This window comes from Jaculus jaculus, chromosome 5, assembly GCF_020740685.1.
Source record: "Jaculus jaculus isolate mJacJac1 chromosome 5, mJacJac1.mat.Y.cur, whole genome shotgun sequence".
Classification (NCBI taxonomy): domain Eukaryota; kingdom Metazoa; phylum Chordata; class Mammalia; order Rodentia; family Dipodidae; genus Jaculus; species Jaculus jaculus.
Genome location: NC_059106.1, coordinates 17,127,403 through 17,153,193, shown reverse-complemented (window position 1 = coordinate 17,153,193; position 25,791 = coordinate 17,127,403). Strand labels below are relative to the sequence as shown.

At 39.8% G+C, this 25,791-nt stretch overlaps 1 protein-coding gene across 5 annotated transcripts in view; it reads right to left on the bottom strand.

Moving 5' to 3' along the window:
- Positions 1 to 25,791, bottom strand: part of Nckap5 (NCK associated protein 5) — a 1,019,391-nt gene that overhangs the window by 663,625 nt on the left and 329,975 nt on the right. For all 5 annotated transcript variants that reach the window (XM_004659647.2, XM_045151370.1, XM_045151371.1 and 2 more), the window contains exon 3: positions 4,181 to 4,254. In XM_004659647.2, coding sequence (XP_004659704.2) covers positions 4,181 to 4,254 — 74 coding nt within the window. The remainder of the gene's footprint in view (positions 1 to 4,180; positions 4,255 to 25,791) is intronic.

The following is a 25,791-nucleotide window of genomic DNA, read 5'->3' as shown; positions in this document are numbered from 1 at the left end:
CACACAGAGAGAGAGAGAGAGAGAGAGAGAGAGAGAGAGAAGCACAATCCAAAGGCCAAAAGCCACTTAGCACAGTACATTTCAGGAATTCCTGCTAGGCATTCTTTGCATATCTTGAGAGTGAAATTTCAAACCCACCACCATACCTTAAGATCCACCCAGTAACTAGTAAAACTTCCTCCAGCCAGGTGGCTGCAGAGGCAAACTGCAAACTAATAAAACACAGAATATATTGGGGGCCATCTATTCAAACTACCACACACATGCATGCCCAGTTCCCTCACAACACACACACACACACACACACACACACACACACACACACACACACACATACACACACAGTTTAAAACAAGGTTTTACTAGCATTTGGTCACAGCCTCTTTAGTAAATATCTGTATTGGTCTAGGATATTACTGTTTCTTGTAGAGATACTTTTGGTTGTCAAACAAAGGGAAATTCATGACAGGAAGTGGGTGAAAGCTTGGAGTGACCCTAAATATCTTGCAATTCCCATGACACATCCATTCCTATGAAAAAGAATTAGACCTACTCAACAAGATCTTATTGAAATGCTTATATAAATATGACCTTGGTGGTCTTGAATCTTTGGGTAGGCAGATGTCACTCTGCATGCACCAAAGCTTATCATATGACTTTGGGCATGCAGCCCTCCTTATCCTTTAGAAACTTCCAAGCTTTTGGCAAGACTGTGTCTAGTATGATGAGACCCAACCTCTAAAAAACAAATACACACACACACACACACACACACACACACACACACACACACACACATGGGCGCAGCTGGAAAGATGTCTTAATGGGTAAGGCACTTGTCTGCAAAACCAAAGAACCTAAGTTCACCTCCTTAGAATTTCTGTAATCCCAAAGCACATGATGACACATGTGTCTGGAGTTCACTTACAGTGGCTAGATGTCATGGTGTTCTTTCTCTCTCTCTCATTCTCTCTCTCTCTCTCTCTCTCTCTCTCTCTCTCTAATAAATGAATTAATAGATAGATAGATAGATAAATAGATAGATAGATAGATAGATAGATAGATAGATAGATAGATAGATAGATAGATAGAAGGCAAATACTTTAATGTTTGTTTTTGTGTGTGTGTGTGTGTATGTTTGTGTGTGTGTGTGTCCATGTGGAAGGAAGCCAAGGGTCAACCTTGGGTGTTACTTCTCAAGAATGCCATCCATATCGTGTTGAGTCACAGTCTCTCACTGGGGCCTGAAGTTCTCCAGGTAAGCTGAAATATCTTCCCAGTGAACCCTGTGTCTCCCCCTCCTTGTGCTGGGTTGCACAACATCCATTATTTTATGTGGACATTGGGGATCAAACTCATTTCCTGATGATCACAAGGCAAACACCTAACAAGGTGTTTGCTAAGCTATCACCCCAGCTCCTTTGTTCTTAGTTATTTCTATTAAATTTATTGAACTTTTATATGATCCATATATTACCAAATATCACTGCATAATGATTAAGTATTGTCAAAATACATAGATTTGTATATGTTCTACAAATATTGTGGACTGTTCTGTGCACAGTTCAGATACTTGCATGCTGAGAAATCTGTAATACTAACTGTGCTGATACATTCATGTTGATAGATAAGGAAACTCAGTCTGAGGAATTATCCCTTTGCAAGTTTTGATAGGTGAGGGCATGAGTCCAGTTTCCTCTATGCTCCCATTCAGGCTCTTCCACCACCGTGACATTATGCTGCTACTACTTTTTCATACATAATGTCATATGTGGCATAAAGAGCAAAAGAAAAATTTCAATGTCATGAATATTCATGAATTTGATTTGTATTTTGAAACTGTCTGTGTTTATTCTAAAGCATTAATTTGAGGCTGCAAATGGATAAAGATTTTTATCAGATGTCAGGAGAAACATGTCCTCTATAGTTGTTTCTTACAAGCTTTCTTGGATATATTTAGCTAAATCAGAAATAGTAGCAGCTGACATAAAGATCATCTCATACAAAACAAATCTTTCTGCTTAATACTAGCTTACCATATCAGAGCAAATGAAGGAACTGGAAATTATTGCATTTCAATACTAGCATACTCATTATATGTGGGCTTTAAAAACAATGAAGCAGGCTTCCTCCCAGCCTAACCTCATCACCTGCCACGAGATACAGAATTTTTTAAGTGTACAAACCCTCTCCACTCCACCCTGATTTCCACCTGCATGCCCTTAATACCCAACACTGCGACACGGAGAGGTAGCCAGGTTTGAGACTGGTGTGAGTCCTTTCTAAATGCACTTAGTACATATATATATAATTGTCAATAAAATGTGTGTTAAAGTAAAATGAGAATAAATGATGACTTAAGTTTACATCTAAGTGAGTTTAGACTTGGTTCTAGATCCTGACTCCATCCTTTTTCTAAAATAAATCTACAGAATTTTATCTTTTTAAGTCAAACTGTTGATAGGAAAAAGATTGCAGCTAAATTACTGCTCATTGCTGGGCAGCTATATTTGAACTCCACAAATTCTTTTGCAATTTGAAATCTCAGAAATAGATGATAGCTCTATTTTAGTAATACACTAAACAGAACCCCAAAATAACCCAGCTATCTTGAGTGTGATTACAATTTATTTTTATGTCATGGGAGATGGTCATGTTTAGGAAAAAAAAATTGACAATTTAAATTCTAGTAACCCCTTCCATGAAGATAAGGAAAAATTTGATAATCATTGTGTATATACATGTATGCAATGCATGTGTGTGTTTGTGTGCATGAGTGTGGATTTATGCATGCCACAGAGCACGTATGGAGGTCAGAGGACAACCGTGGGTGTCAGACCTCATCTTCTACCTTGTTTGAAGCAGGGTCTTTTGTTGTTTACCAATGTGTTTGTTAATCTGTCTGGCCAACAAGCTCTTCAGGGTTCTCCTACCTGCTTCCCATTTCACATTAGTAGCCTGTGATTATAGACATGAGCTGACACTTTATGTAGGTTGTGGTTGTAGTTGGTTCTGAAAACTCAAACTTGAGTCCTCAGATTTTTACAGCAAATATTTTTCCCACTGAGCCATCTTTCCAGCCCAGGAAATTGCAATAATTATACCCAATCCTCTGTCATTTGTCCAACTCTTCCATTACCGAGTAAATGAAATCAGAACAAACCTCATGTCTGTCATAGTTTTGGTCAATTCTAAAAGATGAACCTGTTATCCAGTAGGAAAATGACATAAGCCATATAAATTAAATACATGCCACTTTACCCATACTAGTGCTATGTTTATGGAGGATGAGTGTTGAGATTATTAGAATTTGTTACAATGAAACATGATAAGTGTACTTGGCAGAGAGATCAGTGCTGATAGGACTTGATACTGTTTGGAAAGAAAGCCCAAGGTTAGTATAGAAAAAGTTCCAGCCTCCACCAAGTAAAGAAATAAATGTATGAGCAAAGGACCTCAGGAGTCTACTGACCCCAGATGAGACAAAGATAATTATGTGAAACAATTCCAAGCTGTGAGGCATCATGTTACCAGAAGCTAGTATATTTATTTCAAAAAACCAAGAGCTACTGGGCTAGAGGGATGGCTTAGCGGTTAAGACGTTTGCCTGCAAAGCCAAAGGACACAGGTTTGATTCCCCAGGGCCCATGTTAGCAGATGCACAAGGGAGCACACACTTCTGGAGTTTGTTTGAAGTGGCTGGAGTCCCTGGCATTCCCATTCTCTCCCTCTCTCCCTCTTTCGTTGTCAAATAAATAAATAAAGTAAAATTAAATTAAAAAAGAAACACCAATGAGCTACAGACATTAAGAAAAGGAATTCAAATTCCATTGTGGTATGCATAAACAACACAACTGCAGAGACTCTACAAAGCTAACATCTTCACTACCATCTTTACCAGCCTATTGCCAGGAGGCCCCAGGTAATGAAAAAGTTGCTTGGGAGCTTGACTTCTATTTAATTTCCATTAACTTTCTTTTCCAAAATGTTTGCACAGGTATTCTCTGGTACTTTTCCTCACCTACAATCAGAATCCACCATGAGCATCAAAACCCGACTGAGGCAGCCACACAGGACAGCTGCTGAAAACATACCCCACTAAGATGAAGAAAAACAGAACTGCAGAGACAGAGGCTGCTTCCTGGGCAAACAAGAAAGACAGAACCAGAGCAGCACTCACCGCCAGAGGCTTCTGTGTTGCTCCCTGAGTTGAGTTAGCAGATGATCAATGTATTTGTTGGAGTCCATGTAGTCCTGTGCAAACAGAACAAGACAAACACAACTTTATTGCACATGCATGCCTGTCAATTGGCAGGTATATGCAAAAATTTCAAAATGATATAGAAGTGTTTATTTTGGCAGGTATATATTTATTTTTATCAATTTTCCCTATGAAAATCTTAAGCCAGGAAAAACCAACTTATTGCAGTCGTCACCATATTCTACACCTCCACTCATCTATCTCAAAGTACTGTTTTAAATAAGAGAATCCATGGGTACCTTCCACAGCTAGGATCACAGGCTCCCATGATTTATAAGCATAGACATTTGAGGATGAAATTTTTAAGTCTAGTGATGTGAGGATAGATATGATTTCCTCATATCAGGTGATAATTCTCATATACAGGCCTTTGAAGTAAATCTGGCATATTGTGAATCGGCATAAAAATCCTTGGATTTGCAGAAAAGCCTACATTTCACACAGGAGTACCAGTGTTCTATTGTACAAAAGTAAATAAGACAACATTGTTGCCTTTAGAAGAAAAATAATATGGACGGTGGAATCCTTACTTTTATTTTGTTTCATGTTAGGCATTTTCACACAAGAATATGTTGACTATTCTATATGCATACCCCATTCTTTGGACATGTTATCCATGATAGACACATCCATTCTCCTTATCTTCTATAAACATGAAACTGCTTTTGCTTGTTTTCAGTCTTAGAACTCTTTGTCTTCTAAAAACACATAAAAGGTAAAGTGAATCCTGTTCTATAAAAATATGTAGGTTGAGGAGCTCTTTTTCCAGTCTATGCTTTGGACATCTTTGTTGAAAATGGACTCCAGCTGTGGGTTCATTTCTGGATCCCCTATGCTAGGCTATTGTTCTACATGTCTATTTTTGTGCCACTGTGATGCATTTGTTATTGCTATGGCTCTGTAGTATAATGTGTATAATGGTTATTGTTTCTGAGACAATCTCAATCTGTAGCCCAGGCTCTCCTGAACTCACTAGGTAGCCTGGGCTGGACTTCAAATATGGTGATCTGTCTTCCTCAGCCTCATGCCTGGCCTGGTTTTCTAATATTATTTAAGGTCAAGCATCATGATTTCTCTTGCATTGCTCTTCCTGTTTGGGATTGTTTTTGCAAGTTGGGGTCTTTTATGCTTTCTTGTGAAATGTATCATTGTTTTCTAGCTCTGAAAAAGACACCACTGGAATTTTAATGGAGATATCATTGGGTTTCTAGATCACTTTTGGAAATACAATCATTTTCACCATATTAACTCTGCCAATTCCTACGCATGGAAGGTCTTTCCATATACTAAAATCTTGTTCAATTTATTTCTTCCATATCCTAAAAGTCTTTTTTACAGAGGCTTCATTGTGTGTGTGTGTGTTTGTGTGTGTGTGTGTGTATCTCATGAATCTAATAGAGGACCATGAGAGGGGAGAAAAAGATCATAATTAAGCAGGGTAAAAGAAAGGACAATGGACCATATGGGCCATGAAATAAAAATGGGAGACTATGCCAGGCATGGCGGTGCACACTGTTAACACCAGTACTCAGGAGGCAGCGGTAGGTGAATTTCTGTAAGTTCAAAGCCAGTCTGGGTCCACAAAATGTTTTCCAGGTCAGCCTTTGCTGGAGTGAGACCTTACCTCAAAAAAAGGAGGGACTACTTGGAGAGGAAGAGGACCATCAAGAGGGGAGACAAGGGGCATACAAGAGAGCAATGTGAGAAGAGACAAATTAGAATGAAATATAATGACACATATGTTGGAAAATGCCATAATGAAGCCCATTACTTTCTATATCAACTTAAAATTTGAAAAACTGCATGCAAATCAATACTATTTTCACCAAAAATATCTGAAGAAATATAGGATCTGTTATTCACATGAGAATTAGCAGAAAAGTCAATATGTCATTGCATCAGATTTTTTAACTGGTGATTTCTGAATATGAGGCTACTATGCTATATTGGCTCAATTGCTAACTTTAAAATATAGTGTGTAAGATTCTATATGATGCTGTTTCATTCTGAATTTGATATTGCATTTCTTTCCTGTTTGAAGCTTTAGCCTGCAGGCCTCTGCTCCTGCAGCTCAGACGCCAGAGACTGAATAGTGTGCAGGGATTTCAACGCTAATGGTCCCAGGAAGCCTGCTGTTCAATTTCTGTGGATTCTAAATAAACTGGGTGCTTTGGTTAATATTGATATCCCTCTTTCTGAAATGCATATTTATTGTCAAACATTATATATAATCTTTTGCTCCTATAGGAATAGTCACTGTAATAACCAGGTGAGGTGCCAGCATGAGTTCATCGGATACCATGAGGAGACCAGTCAGAGCACGTGGTCCTCAATCATAGGCCTTATAGTACCGTTTTGCCTGTCCAAAAGCATTTTAATTTTGTTATACATAATCAGATGAAGAGCGTTTTGATAATTATTTTACTATAATGGCCTTTACAATATGAACATATTGCATATTAGTCATATTCCCACTGTGTTCTACTCATCCCTTCTGTACCACCCACAATCCACTGAGGGCACATTTCAGCAAAGTTGTTGCTGTTTGCTGTGGCATCATGAATGTACCAGTCAGTCTCAGCTGGAAGGGGGACAATGTCTCAGAAGATGCCTCCCCATTCTGTGGCTCTTACCATCTTTCTACTCCCTCGTTTATAGTGTTCCTTGAGCCTTGGTGGGCATGTTATGAATTTCTGTTAATGGTGCACTGTCTATATCCTCTGAATTTCTACTTTAATAATATTTTAGTCTCCTCAGTCTCTACTGTCATGTCCCTGGACAAGGTTAGCAAGATAGCCGTGAAAGCAACACTCGAGTTTAAATCACTACAGGGTACCTATCAAATTTCTTAAAGCACAACATGGTGACCACTTTGATCCATGCTGCTCTCAACTCTTGTTTGGAAACCCCTTCCCCCCACCTTTTTTTTTTTTTTTTTTTTTTTTTTTTTTTTTTTTACAGATGGTACAAATACCAGAGAGAACCAAGATTCATCAATACAAGAAGAAAACTTGTATTGCCTGCCTAAATGCCTAACACACAATGAGTAATCTCTATTACTTCTTTGAGAGCCCAGGAGGCACTACAGAGGTGGCAATTTAAGAGTGTTGTTATTACTGCCGTACAGAAAATCTTTTATTTTATTAATTTTGGGGTATGTGTGTACGTAGTATGTATAGTATGGTGGTGATGGTGTGTGTGTATGTATGTATGTGTGCATATGTGTGTGTGTGTATGTGTGTGTGTATGTGTGTGTGTGTGTGTGTGTGTGTGTGTGTAGCTACGTGTGCACTGTAAGCACTTGTGCAGAGAGCAGAGGAAGACATCAGGTGCTCTCCTTGTTTGTTCTTTTATCTTGTTTACCTGAGGCAGAGTTTCTCACTGAACATGGGGAATCCTATTTTTTGTTTAGACTGGATGACCAGTGACTCTGAATATTTGAACCAAAGAGAAAGGGAGCAATTTTACAAAGAGAAGGGAGCAGAATTCTACAGGCAAAAGAAGTAAACAGCTTATTCTGAGGCACCAGACATGCTGTCTGAAGCACAGAAGTGAAGATAATGACAAGAGCAAGGGGTGTAGAATCCACCGACTCAAGTCTGCGTTAGGCAGGTAGAACCCTATGCATACCCCGGAAGGCAGGTGGAGTCACACGCACACCCCGGAAGGCAGGTGGAGTCACACGCACACCCCGGAAGGCAGGTGGAGTCACACGCACTCCCCGCAAGGCAGGTGGAGTCACATGCACTCCCCGGAAGGGAGGCTGCATCAAAGCTGCAGCTCTAGGGACTGCTCTTCTGATTAGCTCATTTCACAGGCAATCCACTGTGTTGAAAACACACTGACGACAAGCACACTCTTTGTATCAGAGACTTAAGTTTGGATCCAGGTTTTGATTTTCCTATGTTATCCTATATAAATTATTTAATCCCCCTAATGCTTAATTTCGTCGTCTTTATTAGGGAGATAAACGATAGTTGAGTTATGGTGGGTTGTAAAGATTAAATGGTTTAAGTACATACCATTGCATGTGCCAAATAATAAGCCTAAATGCCTTTAAGCCACTGTCTACTTCTTCTCACTTCTCAGAAAGTTTTTCGTTTTGGTGTGCATGTGTGAGCACAGGTGTGTGGGCACACTGAGGCAGGAGGCCGCCATCGACTGTCTTTATCACCCAGCTCCAGATTATTTACTCACTTAAACAATCTCACTCACTTGAGCCCAGAACCTGCTGATTGAGGTAGTCTAGCTAGCCAGCTGGTCCTGGGGACGCTCTGCCTCAGCTTCACAAGGACCAGGATTACAGGTGAGCAACAACGCCTGCTGGCATTTATGTGCATGTAGCTGTCTGCATGACAGTCCCCACTCTTGTGCAGCAAGCCCTTGCCTGCTGGTACATCCCACCAACTCTATATTCAAGGTCTTTCAGTGCATCCTTGCAGTAAACTGAAATTCTCTGATTCTCTGAAGAGGCTGTTTCTTCATTAAATCTCCTGCAGGTGGGTTTGCCTTGGCTGATTCAGACATCAGGATAATGGAGAGATGGAATATTGTAGATTGAGAGCTAAGATTATGTAGGTCTATCTTGAGCTGTTTAGTATCCACTTATCTTGACTTCTCTATCTGACCTGCCATTTTTGTGACTATTCAAGAAACTACTTAGCATGTCTAGCAAAGCTCAGAAGAGTTCTCCACCAATCTTGAAGCTAAAAATTTTATAAGACAAAATCTAAAATTGATTTAAAAAATATTTCCTCAGTTAATATCAATCTACCTAATGTCCCACAACTGTACTTAGCAAATATGTCCATCTATGATACTTGGGGATTTTTTGTGACCTTTCCTTCTGTAACTTCCTTTCATTTAGTTACTATCAAAGTTCATGTATTCTCTTACACATTGGAGCCTTCCATTTAGAATAAAGATAATCCATGTTCTGGGACATGGTTCTGAGACTTGGCATGGAATGAATTATTTTATTTCCTCTGAAGCAGAGTCAATTTTACATCAGTGAGTTCCTAGTTTGTAGGTATTGAATATTAGCATAAGCAATTAGAGTGGAACTATTAATAATAAAAATTTCAAGTGGAAAAAATGGCTCAGTGGATAAAAGTGCTTGTTATGAAGCCTGACAACCAGAGTTGGAACCCCACCCCCAGAACACATGTGAAGCCAGGTGTACAGGTGTACATATAGGTAATCCTGGTACACATATGACAGTGGGGGTGGAGACTGGAGAGTCCTGAAGCTTGCAGACCACCTAGACTCGTGCTTTCAGGGACAAACAGGAGAGACCCTGCCCCAAACAAGGGGGAATGGGAAAAACAGTACAACAATTTGTCCTCCATACCACGGCATGCACATGTCCACACACACAATAACACAGGTTCCCAGTACTAGAGTATGGCTTAAAATAGATTTGATATATCAATACTAACTGTTTCAGTTTAAGCTCACTTATTTAAATTTCCATAACATAACTATGATTGCAAATCTTGAACCACTTTATAATGGGAAACTAAGATCAGAGGTACTCCATTCCAATTTTACATTTCTCTAGAGTACCCATACTTCGGACATCAGTATATAAATAGTTCTTGACTATACTGCAAGCCTAACAGAAGTGGAAGGAGGAGAAGTGCTTTTGGACGTGTGTAGCTGGAGGTGCTGGACATTGAGGCCTATTAGCCCCTAGGTTGTTAGTGTTCCTTCAGCTCACTCTCGGGCTGCTGTTTCCTACCCAGTGCGGCAAGGAGGTGATGTCCAGTTTCTACTCATGCCATCCTTGCTCTCTCCTACAATTATAGAATGTCCCCTCAGTCCTGTAAGCCAAAATAAGCACTTTACACCCATCAACTGTTTTTATGTTTTTTGTCCAGTGTTTTGTTCCAACAGTGAAAAGGCAAATGCAACAGTATCTCATTTGGAAAGAAATACAACTCCGCAATTTAGATTGAGAACTTATATAGTCACCTTCTGTTTTTCTACTTCTAATGAATTAAGGTTTTGTGTGGTGTGTGTGTATTTGTGTGTGTGTATCAGTGAAGTTACTTAGTGTCTTACAATTTAGAAAATAAAACCCCTGTCTAACTTTGTTCTTACTGTCATTGCAGGCTATTTTCAACACACAACCGATTAATAAGTTTCCAAAGCTTGGCTTTTTCTAGCATATATTTCCAATCCTCCCCAGCATAAGTTTATCAGTTATTTTACTAGAATTTTCATTTCTGTGACAAAATTCTGGACTAAAACAACTTAATATATGGAGAACATAGGTTAGCTCATGGGTTCAGGACTTTGGTTCACAATAGGGTTGTCCCATTGTAATGGGTCTATGGGCAGGTGGCAGCATTGTTGCAAGACTGTGTAGAGGAAGATTTGCTAAGTTCATGATATCCCAGAAGCAAAGAGGTAGGAGGACACAAGGTGAGGCCTACTCTCAAGGACATGTCCCACTGAGATCCACTTCCTTCAACTAAGCCCCACCTCCGAAAGTTTACAATACCTCTGATAATAGCAGCAGCAGGCAGAAACCAAGCTGTGAGATCATGAGACCGTGTGGGGTGGTCGTTCCTATTCAAATCATAATAGTTATAGCAATAGGTTGATGAGCATCTTTCTTTTACATGTGAATATGTATACAGGTATATATGCATGTTGGTATATATGGGGGTGTGGGAGGCCAGAGTTTGACGACAGATCTTCCTCAATTGTTGTCCTTTATATTTACTGAGGCAGGGTCTCTTGCTCAACCCTGAACTCAACAATTCCACTTGCCTAGCAAACCAGTTTGCCCCAGGAGTCTCCCATCTTCATCTGCTGATTCATGGCTGTTGACGAGCAAGCCAACACAGATGTTAGGCATCCCAACTCAGGTCATCATGCTTGTGCAGCAAGCACCTTACCAACTGAGCCATTTCTCAGCCATCTCTCCTGATGAGCATCGCTTTTACTGATTTTTCTGATGATTACAAAACAAAACACATTACATATAGTGTGGCCAATGCAGAACAAATGTAGCCTGTTGCCAAATGAAGAAATAAAGGATGAAGATGGAAAAGAATGATAAAGACACTTGATAAAGGATCAGAAAATATAAGTTTGCCTAACAATTGTAGCTTTGGGGTGACTAGTAAGGTTTAGAATTCAATCAGGGAGATATTTTTTTAAATCAGAATAAAATGAAAAGAATTTGATGTGGTTTGAATTCAAGGCACTCAAGGTAGGAATGATGGCAAACAACATAGGCACCGACTGGCATAGTGTCTGAGTAAAACTTAAGGGAAATGAGTTATATGCATGCAAGAATGTTTCCAATCAAGGAGCAGGACATGTTGGCTCTACACTTTCAGGTACTCTAAATGCTCACTTAAAATAGATATATAAACAATTTTACATATTACATCCAATTATCTTATAAATCAAAGAAATAGAAAGACATTCTTGAGGTATTCATGAGTTCATAAAATGTAGCAGTGGTTCTTTTTACCTAAATACCTAAAGATACATGTCTGCATCTTAAAGGCATCTGTGTGTGTGTCAAGTGGCTAATAGATGAATAAAATTTACATGCATGCCAGGGCTGGGGTGTAGATCTGTGCTAGAAGAACTGCCAAGCATGCCAAGGTATTGGGATTGATCCCAAACAATGCAAAAATTATAAAATATAATTCAGGCCATGTGTATATACGTGTGTATGCACACAAACAATCCCTCAACAATGAATTAATATTGAATCAACAATATAAAGGGAAGGTTTGAAAGAAGTCAGTGAAAAAGATATCTAAGGAAAGAAAATAAATTATGAAATGAAATTGAACACAAATATCCCAGATAAAACATGTAACACATCCCATGGACAGAAGGAGAACCACATGGAAAGAAGATAAAAATCTCTTTGTATTTAATGGAAAACAGTGTTCCAGTCTTTATAGTACAATAGTTGAAGTACAAAATATAGTTCATCCACATATGTACCAATAGGAACAGTGTCCTAACACTGTGTATTTAAAACATCTACCCAGGCCTTCACACCTTATCTGAAATCACAGTCTTGCAAATGATGTATCAAAATTTGAAAAACACAGGCATGATCTAATTTCCAAAAGTACAGGAATGACTTAAAAGTAAAGCATTCCATAGCTATCTAAAAATTTTGTATCTAAAAGTTTGTAAAAGTATCATAAACTTAAACACGTGGTACAATTTTAAGTGGAAGCAGAGTACAAAGCTGAATGAGTCTATCACAATCTCAGAAAAGATGTATGAAAAAAAAATTAAAAGCAAGCAGTATATGGCAACATTACAAGTTTATGTTCTTTCTGTGTGTTTACTTTGTACAGTTTTAAGATACTGTATAATGACTAAACACAATTAAGGAGTGGTGAGTGATATTTGACAAAATACTGTCGTAGAAAATAGGATTCATGAAGATTTGTTTGTAATTAGATTTTAGAAAATGAGACCCAAACTGCTAAAACAATTTCATTGGTGTTATTCTCAAACTACTATCTGAAACAATGAACCTTTTTTTCTACTTGTCCTTGTAAGAGTTCTGATAAACCATATCACTAAAGTTAGGATTAAGATGGCAAGGAACACGAAATAACATCAAATCAAATTTATATGATAGGGTTTCTGAATTTTTCAAAGGTATATCATTAGAGATAGCTGTTCCGTGGCTAAAATGTATGCAAATTAGAATCATAGTAAAGATATATTTCAGCAAATGTGCTTTTTTTCTTCTTTTAATGCAAATGTTTCAGAGCAATTAGTATGACACACTTAAAGTCATTAGAGGTTTACAGACATACTCAGCACTGCATCTCTGTGTAGCTCTTAACACAGCCTCCTATGATCTGAAAAGGTCAGTTCTATGATTGAATCATAAGAATAGAAGGGTCTTGGGTGCCATTCACTTGGAGTTGAAAATATAGTATTCTATTAAAGCTTACAGAGCTCGAAAAATCCCTCCAAATCATCTTCATATTTTAATTAGCTCAATTTATGGAGGTAGAGTTCCTGAAATCCTGCCAAGAGAATTCCCACTCCACCTGTGGGCAAAGGAGCAAGAACAGAGAGGCCAGATGTTCAAGGCAAAGGAAACATCACTAGATACAGGAATTTCCACAATGAGGAAATGAGTAATTATCATAACAAGTGATGCTGCCCTCAGAAAAATTATTTTGTCATCTTAATGAAAAGGTACATCTGCAAAACAAAACATGCCTATCTATCTTGAGAAACAGGCAAGGAATCCATGAGGTAATAAATAGGAAAGTGTCTCAATGATAATCAGCATGTGTGCCAGCACAGATTCACCCAAAAAAAGCTCTTTTTATGTTAAATACCACAAAGAAGTTCAGGAGCCCTGGCTTTGCCAGATTACTTCCATCCTATTATACTCCATTAGCCAGCTCTGATTCCTCTCCCGTTCGAACAATCACAAGCTGCTTCCACTGAAAGATTTTCATGGCAGCTGCTCTATCTGAGTCACAAGTATCCTCCACAAAGTGGAGTCACTTTTATTTAACTTGGTCTTTTTAAAAAAAAATTTATTTTATTTATTTGAGAGCATGTGTGAGAGAGAGAATGGGAAAGAGAGAGAGAGAGAGAAAGAATGGGCACACCAGGGCCTCCAGCCACTGCAAACGAACTCCAGATGTATGTGCCACCTAGTACATCTGTCTTACATGGGTCCTGGGAAATTGAGCCTCGAACTGGGGTCCTTAGGCTTCACAGGCAAGGGCTTAACCACTAAGCTATATCTCCAGCCCTGGCCTTTATTTTTAATCCAGATTCTAGGATCCCTGGCATTTTAAGTCATTTCTCTCCATCTTGGTATTTTTCTCTAGAAGTGTCTGATATTGCTCTGGGACTGCATTCACTGTTCTGGCTCAGTATCAGAAATTAGCTTCAATTATTTGGACTCATTTATTCTCTCCTAGAAAGTGCAACTGTCTGCTGTTGTTTCACCCGCCACCAATAACCAGACATCCAAATGTTCTTCTCCCTGCCAGAGTGGTTACATGTCCCACATTGTAACATACTTTCAATATTATGTTCTCACTGATGACATCAGACCCGACCAACTGAGGATTCAGTCTTCCAACAGTGTTCCCCACTTCAATTGTCAACCCCATGTAGTAGGAAGGTAGCCACCTATACTTTGGCCTGACCAGCTATAAATAAAAATTAATAACACATCCTTCTTGTGTGGGTCTGAGAATGCAGGAAAGCACTTTGCTTATGTTAATCCACTATAAATGATGTGATGTCTGATCTCTGGTCATCAACTTGACAGGATTTAGAATCACCATGGAAACAAATCTCTTGGCATACATTTTAGGGATTTTCTAGATTTCATTATTTGAGGTAGGAGGACACACCCTACCTGTGGGCAGCAGTATCCCATTGGCATATGATACCTGTGCATGTACATGCTACCACACACATGTGAGCATACATATGAACATACTATATACATTCATAAAATGCAAAATTGTAGATATTTAAATTTTTTTCTTGACAGTTTTTATGCATGTATGCAATATATTGTTGTCATACCCAGTGACTATCATTACTTGTGCAATGTTGCTCTCAATTACCTTCCATCATGAATGGTGGAGATGGATGTGAGGGCTCTATCCCTCCCTGAGGAGTCATTGGCAGTTGAGAGTTGCCGTAGGTTTTGGAGACATATTCTGTAATGGGGTAACTACTGGTAAGCTGTGTGTGCTCTGCTAACTAACCTTCCTACCCATGCTCATGCAGACAACTCTAGTTACATTAGTTGAACACACACACACACACACACACACACACACACACACACACACATACACACATGAGGAAAAAACACATCACAGTAAGCTCTATTGCCTATATTTTGCATCAAGACAGTGGATTCATATAGACCCAGCTATGAATACAGTTTATCAGATTTTTTTTTTAATTTGGTTTTTCGAGGTAGGGTCTCGCTCTAGCCCAGGCTGACCTGGAATTCACTATGGAGTCTCAGGGTGGCCTCGAACTCACAGCGATCCTCCTATCTCTGCCTCCCAAGTGCTGGAACTAAAGACGTGTACCACCATGCCCTGCTCAGCTAATCAGATTTTGAGTGTAAAATAAATATCAGTTCATTGGATATGGAGATCCTGTCTCCATAATGTTTATTCATGCTTCATTAAAACAAAATCTCCCATTCCTTCAATTCTTGTGTAAATGGCTTCCTGAGGTACAAATAATGTTGTCCAACATCCTGTACTGCTGGAGGTGAGCATGTGACTCACTGTGTTCAAGCCAATGAGATGTGAACAAGGAATTTACACAGGGAATTCACACAGGGAATTCCTAACTGAAGCCCCAGCTGCCGGCTCACCACACGATCATTCCTGTCTCCCAGCTGGAAATGGTGACAACTTTAAGGCCAGAGATGTTAGCTTTCTGTTGAGAATATGAAGTGTCTATGCTTAGACCATTTGTCCACTGACCACGATGGTTCTGTTACTCTTCACCTCTTGTGTGAAATGCAACAAATTCCTATCTTATTAAAAAAAAACTGTCTTCAGAGGTTTATTCATCATAGCAACTTAGTTTGTGCTATAAGTAATACAATAAATATTAGTCAACTTTAAGGCTATCATGAAATGTTAAGGAAAATTAATGGAATGTAAAGAAAATTTATATCAAGAGAGATAACCCCAGGCCCAGAAAAATAAAAAAATTGCTTTCCCTTTTTCATATGTAGATCTTAACTTATTTGGTAGTCTCAAGGTGGCCTTGAACTTACAGCATTCTTCCCACCTCTGCCACTTGAGTGTTGGAATTAAGGCATGCGCCACCACGCCTGACCAGATCTTAACATTTGTTTGTTTATATGTAAATAATGTGATATGAGAGTGAGAATGGGCTATGAATCCAGACAGGAGACCACAGGAGGGGAGCAGGAGGTGATGGGAAAGGAAGGGGAACGACAAAGAAAAGATGTAGCATGAAAGTGCAAGGGAGGCTATGGTGAGAGAAAGACGCAAGAAGGAAGACAGATGTGGAAAAGAAGGCTGAGGGAAACAAAAACATTTGTTTGTAAACATAATGAAACCTAGTTTTCCATATACTACAAAAACATTCTAACATAGAAAGCAATGAAATACTACGTCATCAACATAATTTGTAGCTATTTGTTTTCCAAAGGACTCTAACATAATCTTCACTTGATCCATGCAAGTCAATGGTCACCTTTTCTATTTAGAACATGAATGTGCAGATCATGGCTAAACACTTGCTCAAGGTCAAACCAAAGACTGAAGGCAAGAGGTGTCTTATTACTCATTGCTCACCACACTGTCCACTGTGCCAGAGAGCGCCCTTCCCATAGCCAACTTCCCTCTTAGTGGGTTTTACAACAGTGGCATGGAGACGATCTGCCAAATGACTGCCTCTTCTACCCAAAGAGGAACATCCAGCTCTATGCAAAACCATGACACAGAGCCAAGAAATGGACTTCCAACTTCATACTAGTTGCACATCTAAGTTTGGCTTTGGTTTCACTGGCAGTTTTCTTTCCTGGTTTAATAAATAAAATGACAGAAATTAAGTTTTATTCTCTCAGTACTTTAATAAGTAAATCTGTATAAACACATATCACACAATTGTATTATATTTCAGGAAGATGCTCTTTCATGAATAAAATGGAAAATATGGTTGGTTTCTTTTTTCTTTTCCATACACATGTGTGTATGTGTGCATGGATGCATATGTGTGAGCATGCATGTGGAGGTCACAGGACAACCTTGGTGTCATCCTCAGGAATATAGTCCACCTCATTTGAGATAGGGTCTGTAGCCTAGAACTCAGCACATAGGCTAGATGAGTTAGCCAACAAGCCCCATGGATCTTCCTGGCCTCACTTCCCCAGCCCTGAGATGACAGGCATGTGCCACCATGCCTGATGTTTTTACATGAGTTCTGGAGATTGAACTCACATTGCTATGCTTATGAGCCAAACACTTTACTGACTTATCTATTTCCCCAGTCCTAATCTTGCTTTAAAGTTAAAAAGAAATGATTATTGTATTTCTAAGCAGCATGTACTATTTTCTTAAATAATATTTTTATAGTAGTATGGGAGATAAGTATACATTGGTCAAATAAAGGGCTTCATTTAGGTATAAAAATAACTCCACTTACTTTAATTTTTAGACTTTTTATTTCTCAAAGTAGGAATAAAATATAATTCTGTCTGTCCTTAAGTTCTGCAAGTCAGTAACATGTCATTTGTCAACATGGCAGCAAACTACACATAGAAAGAGCAAGTCACCAGGAAAATATAAATGACATAGTTAACAGCGTCCTCATTGCAAACTCCATTATTGTATTGATGGAGAAATGCTGACAAAGCCTTATATAAGTGGAAAGCCTCATTTAGGTCCCAAGCTACTCCTCATGGAGTAATTTGGTCATGGAAAGTTCAAGGTCTAATTCAAATGCCAGTACTACATCAAAGCACTCCGTGAGATGACCGACAGACCCACCACCTCAGTGTGCTGGACTTTCACACATCTCCTTCCCCTGGACATCAGATCACAAAATGTCATGTCCTTCACTGCAGTACCTCATGTCCCCTTGAGCTTATCACTATCATTGCCCTTCAAAATCGGGACACTTTGATTCTAACTTGATCTCCAAAAAGCTGTCCTGGGATTCTGGGAAAGCTATACTCTTTTCCTTTATTGAACAAGACAAGGCATAAATTATTTGCAGTTGTAGCATCTAGCTGCAAATACTGGGTGCAAGGAGGTAAAACACCATGGTGCTAGCTACCTTTAGAGCCTGGAGGTGTTTTCAGACTGGGACCTGGTCTGCAGCGCCACCTAGGGAGGAGAGTGTCCTTTGCTTCTGTTAAGGGTTTCTGGTGCATTGTCTGGACTGAACCCTCGCAGCTTGGTGAGTCCAGATGGAGCCTGAGAAAGGGCATGTGCAACAGTCCTCCAGGTGACACTGCTGCCATCAGTCATTAGCCTTATTGCTGTCACTGTACTCTTCAGGAGAAATAAAGCAATGCAAATATGGCCTGACTGAATCCTTCCATAATCATTTGATTGTGTTTGAGTTTGATTATGTTCAGACCCTAGTCTCACTCTGGGGAGTATGGCCAACCACAACACAGACAGAAATTTCTGGCTTCGTGAAGATTGCGCTTTTATTGCAGAGATAGATAATAAACAAAAATGTCCTGGACTGAATACAAAGGAGATACCAGGCTGAGCACCAGCATTAGCCTGCTTCTGCTTCCTGACTGGATGCAATGGGAGTGGTTGCTTCATGTTCCTGCCACCATACCTTACCCACCATGATGAGCCCTACTATGAAACTGTAAAACAAACCCTTCGGTCTTGAAATTGCTTTTGTAAGGCATTTTGTCATAGCATTGAGACTAATACAGAAGCCAATAATAGCTCATGGTTGGAGAATGGGAAGAAATTATGAAAACCTTTGGTATCAAAGAAGAAGCAGAGCAAAATTTTCCAGAAAACATTCATGGGATTCTTAATGTTCACTCTGCATGAGGATTTGAGGACACGAATATAACCATAAAGTCCAGGATTACTGTGGAAATTGAAGTCAGATAAATCTAGAAATAAACCAGGGTCCAGAAACCCAAAGTGAGTAAGAATTTGTAAATCAATTGTTGTCAGGACTCCCCAGTGCACCTTTGAGGAATCTTTTCTCACACAGATGTTCAGGTAATTTCTGAGGGTCTAAGACAACAAAACATGGAATAGCCTAACGCCAATATAGTCGACCCTTCCCTGCAAGGCCCTTGACACTTTTTTTTTTTTTTTTAACCAAGGTGAACAAGTTCTCTGGACAATTCCATGCCATCAACAGGAGATTGTAAACACAGAGATACTTAGAAGGTGGTTCTGTCCAAATTGGATCCAAGAAAACTTCTAGTGCATACGGGCTGACTATCCCAGGAAGGGACTTTTGGTCACATAAAATAAACATAAAAATGTTTGAAACTTCTAGGTTTAGTTGTCACAATTATCTCTTATGAAGCTTTGCTCAAGGACTAGTCAACCTCCACCAAGGTTGGGGAAGTCTGCATGCATGCACACACATGTACTTAGAAGTTATCTTCAAACGCAAACTGTGTTGGTGAACTTGACGATCTGAGTACATGTCCTGCTAATCTGTATTTCTCATTTGCGGGACATAATATCAAGAGAACATATGCGTGCACGCACATGTGCACGTGCACACTCCCACACCAAATTCATTAGCAAACACTTCCTTCCTGGCCAAACACATCAGAATAGAACAAAATCTGGTTTTCAGCACCTTCCACCCTGAACTCTGGAGCTTGTTATGTGTGAAGTCTTTTAAGATTATTCTTGGAAGAGCCTCAGTGTCTTGTGGTCAGAAGTGATTACCACCCTCTGATTAAAGAGAAACTTTATTGATGGTAACCTGGAGGGCAGAGAGAAAATGAAATAAATAGCCCTGTCTCCTGTTTGAGAGGCAATTGGAAAGCCATTTTGTGCTGAACATGGAAGTCTCTCTGGTTTGGGAGGAAAGAAGTTTCTTATCTCTTGGAAGACAAGACAAACTAAATATGTGATAGAAGGTGATTACAGGAATTTGGACTCTCCCAATGAAGAAATATCGTCAGACATACTAACATTTAATTCAGACAGAGATCTGGCATTAAGCACCTCCATAATGCGTCAATTCATCCTTGGAAGGAAAGATGCTGAAGTTGGGCAGTGCATCCCTTCCGATCAGCAGGGTACTTTCTGGCCTTCTTGTTTCTGCCAGGTCCAAAGAAAATGGTACCCTCAGCCTCAGGAAAATGTCCACTTCCTGAAGACATTCTACTAACCTTATGATCTGCTTGGATTGCTCTCCCTGTGTGGTCTGCAGGTTGGCATCATTAGCATTGCCAGCAAACTTCTTAGAAATGAACATCAACCATGGAGCTTCTTCCCAAATCACCAATCTCTGAATGTGGAGGGGCTTACCTTAACAGCCTGTATTTGGCCAGCAGTCTGATGACTACATCCATTCATCCCTTATGCACATACCACCTCCTCTCTCACTGCTTATGTTTCCTTCTCCAGTAAAGGCTGTAGTTAACTTCTTACATTGCCATCATCATTCAGTAGCAAATTATTCATCATTTCTGTTTTTACATCTCATTATTTTGAGGGCAGGAGACAAGGTAAATAAGAAATTATATACTTCTTTGCATCAAGCTAAAAAATCCAAATTTAATTAAAATAATGCAAAACCAGTATCAGCTACATGGCTGTGCTAACTGCTGAGGAGCCATTTTAAAGATCATTGTGAGGGCAGTGATGAGAAATGATGAGAAATGCAAAGCTTAAGCTTAAGCTGCTAAACCCATTCGAGTGGACGCTGGACCCTTGTGTCCTGGAGAAACACCTAGTCTCGTGTTGGTACCTAGTACTGAAACAATCATCAAGACAAGTGCTCTGTTTTTATTTGAGAGAGAGAGAATGGGCATGCCAGGGCCACAAGCCACTGCAAATAAACACCAGATGCATGCACCACCATGTGCAAGTGGCTTATGAGTGGGTATTGGGGAACTGAACCTAGGTCCATAGCCTTCACAAGCAAGCACCTTAAATGCTAAACCATCTCTCCAGCCCCAGGAGCTCTATTTTTAAATATACATGATTAGAACAGTGATGCAGACAGTTCAGGTTCCAATAGAAAATAATTTATCTATCCTACTCCTTATTTTTATTATGTGTCTGATGCACAAGTGTACATACATGTTCATACGTGCCAGTGCAGATGTGTGTTTATGTGTGGGAGCATGTGTAACCAGAGGCCCACGTGGGGTGTTTTCCTCAATATCTCTCTACCCTTATTTTGAGAGTCTCTCACTAGACTTTGAGCTCATTGAGGCAAGATTAGTCAGCCCTAGGGAACTTCCTAGCTCCAATTCCTCAGTGCTAGGATTCCAAGCATGAGCCACGCACCCTTCTGGGGACCCATGGTCAGGTCCTCATGTTTGCACAGCAATCACTGGACTCATTGAACCATCTCCCAGGTCCCTAATTCTTATGTTTTTGAAGAAAATCAGTCACACTTAGGCAAGGCAGATGTGTAAAATCAACTTAGGACTGCACTCTACTATGATGAGGCTGATACAGAGTCACAGTGTACATCAGGAAATTTATGCAAACATTGGGAATTTGTTCTGAATATGCAAATGTCACATAATTAGCTATTAGGCTTTTCATGCAAAATTAAATTTGCTAAAATAACAGATCACACTCAAGAATAAGGCTGGTTAGCATAAAAAGCACCCCATTTTTATGACTGAAAAGCTGAAAAATGACACTAAGCCTCAAGTGGACCTAATTCCAAGTTCAGTGTTGTTGCTCGCTGAGAAGTCAAAGCCGGTTACAACAAGAGCCATGGGCTCCCTGACACTGGGAACAATTGAAGAAGTACAGCTGTGAGGTTTTTTTTTGTTTGTTTGTTGTTGTTATTGTTTTTTCCTTTTTAAGACTAGACTGTTAGTCTTTAAGCCTCTCATTATTCAGGGAAGACTTTAATATTTACCAGAGTAAAGCCAAACTTTCCTCCTGGAATCTCTAGAACATAATTACTATTTGGTCGTGGCCTGCCCTAAGCTGATAAGCTGGAAATGAGACTCTCCTGAGCTCCTTCTGTGACAACCGTACTCACAGGCAAACTATCTCGGACCTCGCTCACTGTGTGTGTACATGGTGTGTGTGTGTGTGTGTGTGTGTGTGTGTGTGTGTGTGTGTGTGTGTGTGTGTTTATGAGATTTCAGGCACACATGTACCATGGAAAGCACTTAGAGATCAGAGGTATTGGTTCTTACCTCTTCTGCCCTGTTCAAAGAAGTGTCTTGTTTTATTGTTCAGAGTGGCATTCTCCAAACTTGCTCCCCCAATGAGCTTCTGAGCAATTTCCCTGCCTCTGTCTCCCTTCTGGCTAAAATTATGAATGGTAGCATTTAGCATCAGGTATATGTTTGTCAAAGCTGGACTTGGGCCCTCACTCTTGTGTGGCAAGTGCTTTATAAACAAAACCATTTCCTCTGCCCAGTGGACCTCATCTTGGACTACCAAAGTTCTGTTTGCTATTCATCTTGAATTTTGAGAAATATGGGAATTAGTCCCAAAATGTCTTCTGGTCATTCTAACTGTAACTATCTCTGTTTTCCCAAGACTGATAGCACAAATATTTCAGTACCCCACAAAGGACAACTCCACGGTAGACCAGGACAAGTTGGTCATTATCCCATGGCCACACTTTCCTCCATGACTCCTAGATGGCTCATTCTTTCCATCTAGTGTTTCACTGTTCTTAATATACTCAAAACTCCAAATTAGCAATGGTTTTCACTATAAAATCTCATGCTACTGACTCACCCTAATGCCAAGAGTTGATCTTCCCCATATGCTGTCCATTAAATGTTTCTTCCCGGAGTCCAAATCACTCATTTATGTACTGGTCTGGGGGGGGGGGTTCCATCTCTTAAGCATTCATTCGGAAGTCTGCTACAGTCACCACCAATCAGCCTGAGACCTGCTCACATCATAGGCATATTGCCACCATGTATGGAACTAGCCCTCCAAACAGGTAAAGCTCACTTACAATCATGACTTATAACAACCTGTTATAAACTGGTATTGCAGAAGTTTCAGTTTTGTTAATAACTCTGAAATTTATTTAAAATGGTGTACTTTTGGAACAATTCTGTTGTCTTAGAAACTCACAGAGCATTTAGTCTGTTAATGTTCTAAAATCTAGGGTGGTTAATCACTTGCTATATTACTATTGAGTACAGAAGAGCAAAAGATTTTAGTGCCATATTTTCAGCAGAAAGAGGAACTCCAAGCTATATTAAAGCTGAGGGAGACCTTCATTATTCAAATGTTACTTCCATCTGTTAGAATGAAAAAATGACAAAACTATTGTCCCACCTCAACAGAGATTTAGATGCAAGTAAAACAAGGCTATTTAAGACTGAGTTTGTGAGAAAATAATTTGCAGACTATACTTTATATAATACTTGATTTTCAACACTCTCTCATAAAAGTTGTTTAATTATCTTTTATAGTATGCCATTAAAATGCTTCTATCTCCATTTTATGAACAAAAAGCCTGGCCTTAAAGAGTTCAAGCAACAATATCTGAGTGAGAAGTTGAAAACAAATAGTCAATCAAATCATCTAAAACAAAGAGCTGAGAGTTTACCTTTTTTTCCCATCTGTTTTCAGTGATCACCCAGGAATCTCTCAAAAACTGTATTTTAGAATCTGTCATAGAATCACAGTCTAGGATCCAGTCAAACTAAAAGATTGTTGTTGAGCCTTCTAGGTCTGTTGGCTTCATCGAAAGACAAGGCTGTGTGGCCAGATCAGACGTTGGTGAGTACAATCAAGCACCAGGATCACCGGGAGGGTTTGTTGAAACAGACTGCTGTGGCCCCCAGAGCCCTGATTCAGTTGCAAGGGGAGAAATGTGAGCATTCACATCTTAACATAACCCCAGGGGATGGGAACATGGAAACTGTCCTGATTTCCCTTTAAAACCACTGGATCCAAGTCCTCGGAGCTCAAGCATGAAAAGCAATGTTTAAATAGTCTTAATATCAGGACCAGCTAGAAATCATCACTCATTCACTTTTCATCCCATGTATTCATTCTGTGTTTATTGTCAGTATGCTTCCAAGTCATTTACAGGTTGGCTCATAGCACGGAAGGGAGCCGGGTTGGTGGCTCGGTAGAAAAAGCGCTTTCTTCATGAGTCGGATTTCTAGACCCCATGTAAAACCAGAAATTGAGTCTGTCTTCTGTGAACAACAAGCAATCATAAGCTCTGCCTCAAAATGAGCTGGAAGATGAGGACCAACCCAATAAATTTTCCCTGTGACCTATACACGTACTGTTGAATGCATAAGCCTATGTGATCCCACCCCATCTCTGTCTCTCTTACACACACACACACACACACACACACACTTTTTAAAGTAGGGGAAGTGATTGAATAATATACAGTTTATGAGTTTGGTAATTTAACTCTATGGGATCACATAATTCTAGTAAGGATACATTAGATCAGAAAAAGCATGAGAAATGATTAATACAACGCTTCACACAAAAGATGAGCTCAGCACACTCAAGGTACAAAAAAATAAAATAAAATAAAACTGAAATAGACAATGCATGTATTACTTCTCACCTTTTCCTCACATAATTTTACAACACTTGTTAGAATCTCTCCTAGTTCAACATTCTCTGGAATTTGCCCTTATTTTGCAATGTGAAGGCATCAGGCATTGGATCAATAATGCTTAGGAAAGGATATGTGTGATTAAAGAGAAAGGAGAATGATGACCACTAAACTAAGTGCTAGGTTCCTCACAAGAGTTACACAATTCAAAGCCAACCCTGCTGTTATCTGTCTACTAATTCTCATTAGGTAGTGCCCATGAGCCTCAAGACACATATTGCCCCCATGCCACCGCACTACCTAGGACAGTGCCAGGGACAGTTTTAGCAGCAAAATATGTAGATAGTACCAGTGCAGTAGTCTGATGACAGTAATTAAACCAAATCACTGTCCCAGACACATTGCACTTTTGCACATGTGTGCATGTATGTGGTGTTCATCTGTGTGGGTGCACATGCATACAACATATACACATGTACACAGTGGGCTGAGGTTGATGTGTGATATTTCCATCACATACCCTCCACTTTATTTACTGAGGCAAGTTCTCTGAATTGAATTGGGAGCTCGTGGGTTCAGCTATTCTACTTAGTCAGCTTGGCCTGTGGATCCTCTGTCTCTACCTCCCAAGTGATGTGATTACAGACAGGCCTCTCTGGCCACCAGTGCTTCTATAAGAGCATGGCTGCTAGGGGTCTGAATTCAGATCATCATGCTTGCATGGCAAGCTGTTCATCCACTGGGCCATCATCTCAGCCCTAAACAAACACATTTTTAAAGGGCTCCCGTTGTATCTAAGCTTTTTTGTTTTCAATCAATCCCTCATGCTTTCCTAAAAGGCAGGGCTGGGCTCAGCTTCTCAGTGTGAGAAATATTTGTTCCATTTTGGAGTTAGCATCAACAATTTGAACATATGTTCAAACAGTATGTCCCCACATACTTCCAGGAGATGGTGTGAAGACAGCCAGCATGTGGTGCAGACCCTGGGACCCAAACGGAAATCTTGATTTCTGAGTTCTACAAAAATACCTGTACCTGTTCTTGCCTGTTCACCCCATGAAACTTCCAAACTACAACTGCATTGGAAAGTGACCACTTTAGCCAGTGGCATTCAGCTTCCTTTGCAAGCTTCACAGTGTAACCCCGAGACATGGGGACCAAACAGGATTCTCCCTCAGGGGCCATTCCAGTGATCACTACAGGCATACCTCCTTTTAGAAGAGAAAGAGGCCTGTCTAGCAGTTGGGTTTCTCTAAAACTTACCTGTGATAGCAAAATTGGTTGGC